This window comes from Mastomys coucha, unplaced genomic scaffold, assembly GCF_008632895.1.
Source record: "Mastomys coucha isolate ucsf_1 unplaced genomic scaffold, UCSF_Mcou_1 pScaffold9, whole genome shotgun sequence".
Classification (NCBI taxonomy): domain Eukaryota; kingdom Metazoa; phylum Chordata; class Mammalia; order Rodentia; family Muridae; genus Mastomys; species Mastomys coucha.
In genome coordinates, this window is record NW_022196915.1 from 31792670 (window position 1) to 31798659 (window position 5990).

Genomic DNA, 5990 nt, shown 5'->3' on the forward strand with positions numbered 1-5990 from the left:
AGCTTGAGGCTTGTTCCTTGAAACGCATCTCACTCTGTAAAGGTGGGCTCTGGCCTCTTTGCTTGAAACTGGGGGTAAAGAAAACTGCACAGATATCTGTGCTCTGATCAGTCTTTACTAGGGAGAGTAATAAAGTCCTTGCCAGTACAGTCTGGCAAAACTAATTTATTTGCAGGTAGGGTGAAAATACCAACTCATTTCTCCTTGCTTTGGTGTTGGACTCCTACTCTTGCCAATGTGAAGCAGACCACATGTCTTGTTTTTCTGTGAGAAGGCTTAACATTCTTTGGAACTCAACTCCTTTGACTGTTCTCCCCAATGCCTTAAGAAAAGCTGTGGCTTCTTTTCTCAGCATAAAAGAGAATACAGGGCTGGAGGGATGGCTCAGCCATTAAGAGCACTCGCTGTTCTTGCACAGGACTTGGGTTTGCACAGCATCTACATGTAACTCCAGCTCTAGGGAATCCAACACCCCTTTTTAGCTTCCTGCTCTCCCACATGGTGCATATAAACTCACACAGGCTCACACACATATACATAAATTAAGAATAAAGTAATTTTAAATAAAAATAGCCTTTCAGCTTCCTGCACCTTGGGCTGAAGGACAATTCTTAAGCTGTTCTTAATTGCTTTTTATAACTAAAGCCTGACACTGAGAGTACACATGGAGGGACCCATGGCTCCAGCCACATACATAGCAGAGGATGGCCTTGTTGGACATCAGTGGGAGGAGAGGCCCTTGGTCCTGTGAAGATAACCCACAAAGAGAAATACAGAGGGCACCAAGTTATATGTCCTCAACAAAATGCTTGGACAATGCACAGTACAAAAGTGAGCCAGATCACCTAACAGTTAGACCATTCGTGTTCTCATTATAAGGCAAGCCCAAGAAGACCACTGCTTTTCCCAAGCTACAGGGGTGGATTTCATAATGACTCAGATAAGGCAGCCTCTTTTTGCTAGGAGATAGTAACACAGTATTTAATTCCTGTTTAATCTGAAACTTAGCATTCTAACTTATAGAAATAAGAGCTCATTTAAAACTCCCTTATAATACACAATTATGTATATAGAAAGTTGCACATACAGACTTAAAATGTACAGATACGGATATTCAGAGAGGGGCACACACAGATTTACATACATTGTAAGTCCTTTTGAGGAGACTTTAATTGCTTCTTCAAAGTATAAAAATTGTAGCTGGAGAGAAGGCTCATCAGCTAAGAACACTGGCTCTTGCAGAGGACCACAGACTGATTCCCAGCATGCACATGGCAGCTGACACTATCCACAACTCCAGTCTGCAGGCATCCAATGCTCTCTTCTGCCCTCTGTGGGCACCAGGAATGCACACAGGTCAAACACTCATACATATGAAGTGCAAAAAAATAAATCTTTTTTTAAAAAATGACTTTTAATAGTCAAGATATGATAGCCACTCATTTTTAATGTTCAAAGATTTATAAACATAGTAACTGGGCAGACTAGGAAGATATAGAGATCCCACCGTGCTACAAGCTACTACAAGGTTGTTAATTATACAACCTTGGTAACTAATGACATTAAAAGAAAGACAATTCTTTGATGGAGGATCCATTATCCAGTGTATAGTGGAAGGGGGGGGAGCTCAACCTATGCCCTGTAGATGTCAGTAGTATCACGAAATCAAAATATTAAAACTGTCTCTTCATCTTGCCAAATAATCCTGAGAGGCAGAACTGGAAAGAACTGATTTTAATAGGACTACAAGAAAATAAATACAACTGCCAGCTATGATTCCACCAGAGAGTCAATGGTGATTCAGCAGTTACATCCTAATTTGATTCAAATGCACACAATGGCTAGAACCATCATGGTATCACACTGATGGTCAATCACACTGGTGTTTGTCTGAGAGTGAGCTGCCCAATACAACTGTCATGTACCACCTGTGGCAAATAAGCAAATACAACACGGATCTCCTTAGTGAGGAATGGCATTGAGTGTAAAATGCACTGTATTTTGAAGACTTCACATTAAAAAGTAAATCTCTCAATGTTTTGTAGTAATTAAGCTGTCTAGAGTTTATGAGTGAAGTACATTTTAAGTCAATTTTATCTACTCGTTTTATGGTTTTTAAGTGTAGCCACTGAGAAATTTCACATGTCATTTGTATCACAATTCTAGTCAACGGCACTTGTCTAGAGACAGCATAATTCAGTCTTGTTCCTTTAAGAACTGATCTTGGGTTTCCTGAGCCACAGAGAAGCCCTCCTGTAAGGTCCACTCATAACTCCTTGTCATGGTGAAAAGGCTCCTGTGTTTCTTTGGGCCAGTTATTCCTGTTCCAACGCTTTATTCTGAGCATTTCAACTGGCTCTCTCCCGGTTGTTGATTTGTCTCCAGGCTGCTGCTTAGCACTCTTCTGCACCTCTGATTCTTTCTGACACTCCAGAACTTTCTTCGTGGGGGCTTGAGATGCAGGAGCATCCATCATACTCAGGAAATCAAAGGCTGGAAGAGGAGGTTTCCATTCCTGGGCAGATAAGACCGCTGGAAGAAAGAGACAACCAAGAGTTTTCGTGATTAACAGAAATGAAATCACTGTATGAATATAGCTAGGAAGTATTTTATTTTGAAATACACATTTGTAGGAGGGCCTCATCAGCTATCCCCATTTGCATTTGTGGTGACCTAAGGAGGTCATATGCACATTTTCCCACATGCATGCAGAGGCCAGAGGAAAAGCCTATTTATTGCTCTCTATATTCTTTTTTGAGAGTCTCTCTCACTGAATATGAAGTTTACTATTTTGGCTTGCCAGCAAGCTCCTAGAATCTTCCATCCCTCAACACTAGGGTTACAGGTAAAAGCAGCCATGCTCACCTTTTCTGTAGAGGGCATTTGAACTCAGACTTCTTGTTTTTGCAACAAGCACTAAAGCATCTCCCAGCATCTATTTTTATATTTTAGCATTACATTCATACTCTTATTTTTATACAGTGATTAAGTATTAATAATAATAACTTATAGAACCAAAAATAAATAATCTTACTGCCAGCTAACCCTTTTGGGGGATTAAAAAACAACAAACAATAATATGTGGAATAAGCTTACAGATAGACAGATATAAGTTAAAATATCAAGCGTTTTGCTCCCCTCCTGTGGTGGCTTGACTAGGAATAGCTCCCACAGACTCATGTGTTTGAATACTTTGCTACAGGAAGTGACATTATTAGGATGTGCGGCCTTATTGGAGTAGGTGCAACCTTGCTGGGGGAAGTATGCCACTATGGGGGCAAGCTTTGAGGTCTCCTATGCTCAAGCTATGCCCCGTTTGGCATACAGTCTACTCCTGCCTTCAGATATAAACTCTCTGCTTTCTCCAGCACCATGTCAGCCTGCACTCTGCCATGTTTCCCACCATGATGATAATGGACTGAACCTCTGAAAATGTAAACCAGCCCAAATTAAACGTTTTCCTTTGTAAGAGTTGCCATGGTCATGTTGTCTCTTCACAGCAATAGAACCTTAACTAGATACCATCCTACTCCAGTCTTTTTTTTTTTAATCTTTTTTGCATAGTATGGTGGCCCACATATTTAATTCCAGCACTCAGGAGGCAGAAGCTGGTAGATCGCTATGAGTTTGAGGACAGTTCGTTCTACAGAGTGAGTTCCAGGATAGCCAGAGATATTACACAGAAAAAACACGTGTCAAAAAAAAAATCATAAAACAGCCTTGTTGGGCATCAATGGGAGAAGAGGCCCTTGGTCCTGTGAAGGCTCGATGCCCCACTGTAGGGGAATTCAAGGGTGGAAAGGCAGGAGTGGGTGGGTGGGTGGGGGCATACCCTCATAGAAGCAGGAGGGGGGATGGGATAAGGGGTTTCTGGTGGGGAAATCGGGGAAAGGGGATAACATCTGAAATATAAATAAATAAAATATCTAATAAGAAAATGACTAAGCATAAAAAAATCATAAAACACACAAAAAAACAGCAGATACATATAAACAGAAACATGCATCTACAGTCACTTTCCCCATGAGACCCTGGTCAGGATATAACACCTACCAACAATTATTAAACCAATGTAAAAAAAATACAGTGCTAACTCAGAGGAAATACACTAGAGTTGGGCATAGTATTGCCAGGCTAGAATATTCCAAAATCCCTATAAGTAAGAAGCAAATTATAAAGTCTTGACTTGCCTGAGTAGGAAGGACAAGCATGAGGCTTAACGTGAGGAACTTCAGAACTCATGCAGTGAGTATATTTTGTCATTATAACAAAATAGGTGAGTCTCGGTCATTGTTTTGAAAAAAAGTTTATTTGGGCTCATGGTTTGAGAGTCTAAGAAGTTCAAGGTCAGGAGAACAGTATCTGGAAAGAGCCTCCATTTTCGTCAATCTAACTGTGGTAACAGAAGGGGAGTGGGTGAGTGTAGAAGAAAAGGGGGTGTCTGCGTCCCAAAAGAGCTAATCTATTCCCCAATGAGAAGTTTGTCATGAGGGCTCCTAGGACTCACCTTCCAACATTGCCCCATGCTGATCAAATTTCAATCTGGGTTTCAAAGTAGACAAATCACAACAAGAGAGGTACTTATTATGATTAAAACTAGTAATAGTTAAATTAAAGAGCCAGGCATGGTGTGGTGCACTCCTTTAGTGCCAGCACTCTGGAGGCAGAGGCTGGTGGATCTCTATGAGTTCGAGGCCAGCCTGGTATATAGAGCGAGTTCCAGGACAGTCAGGGCTACACAGAAAAGTCCTGTCTCCAAAATTTTAAAAAAAAAAAAAATTAAATGAAGAAAAAGTAATTTACAAAATTGAGCAGAAGAAAGCAGTCCCTTATAAAGTAGTCATTTGTGGGTAGAAGAGATGGCTCAATGGTTAAGAGATGGCTCAATGGTTAAGAGTATTTGCTACTCTTGCAGTGTATCGATTTCTGATGCTCACACTGCCTAGCTTACAACTGCTGGTAACTCAAGTTCCAGGGAACTCAACCCCTCTTCTGCTTTCTGAGGGTTACTGAATGCATATAGTGCATATACATACACTCATATGCACACACACACACACACACACACACACACACACACACACAAGAAATCATCCATACCTGTCACATTCATTCAACAGACTGCCCTTAAACTGTAGATTAAACTCTTAAAATTAGACTTTACCTTCTGTAGTCTTGTCCTCCGAAAAAGTATCATTCATTCATTCATTCATTCATTCATTTGAACAGAGGTCTCACTGTGTAACCTTGGCTAGCCTGGAACTCACATGCAGACCAGGCTGACCCTTAAGCTCACAAAGATCTACCTGCCTGTACTTCCCAAGTGCTGGGATCAAAGACTGTGTGCCACCACATGTTAAATTTTTTTAAATGTGTGTGCATGTGTGTTCTGGCAAGTTTTACATCAACTTAACACAGGCTAAAGTCATCCTAGAGGAGGGAACCTCAATTAAGAAAATGCCTCCATAAGATCAGGCTATCAGCAGATCTATAGGGCATTTTCTTAATTAGTAGTCACCTCTCCATAGCCTTGGCTTCAGCCCTGGTTCTAGATTCCTACCCTGCTTGAATTCCTGTCCTGACTTCTTTCAGTGATGGCCTATGATGTGTAAATACAAGAGAAACCCTTTCTTTCCCATGTTGTTTAATCATTGTATTTATTTGATCATTGTATTTATCGAAGCAAAAGAAACCCTAATTAAGGTGTGAGTGTGTGTGTGTGTGTGTGTGTGTGTGTGTGTGTGTGTGTGTGTACACATGGAGGCCAGGCCAGAAGTAATCCATGGTGTCTTCCTCAGTTACTCTCTGATCAGGGTCTCACAGCTGAGCTCACTAACTGAGCTAGTGCCACAGGTCTGTCCCCTCTGCCTCCTCAGCAATGCATTACAGGTGAGTACTGATGGCATTTTGTCTAGGCTCCACCCCACAGTTACCTGGCAACAGCCAGGTGTGCCTGACTCATTATTGAAGGGGCTGCTTGCCCCCCCCCC

General features: G+C 41.4%; 1 protein-coding gene across 2 annotated transcripts in view; it reads right to left on the reverse strand.

Moving 5' to 3' along the window:
• Nucleotides 1-966: 966 nt before the first annotated feature.
• The window catches only part of Txndc16 (thioredoxin domain containing 16), a 75024-nt gene continuing 70000 nt past the window's right edge, over nucleotides 967-5990 (reverse strand). For both annotated transcript variants that reach the window (XM_031361193.1, XM_031361191.1), the window contains exon 22: nucleotides 967-2532. In XM_031361193.1, coding sequence (XP_031217053.1) covers nucleotides 2267-2532 — 266 coding nt within the window. In that variant the 3' untranslated portion in view covers nucleotides 967-2266. The remainder of the gene's footprint in view (nucleotides 2533-5990) is intronic.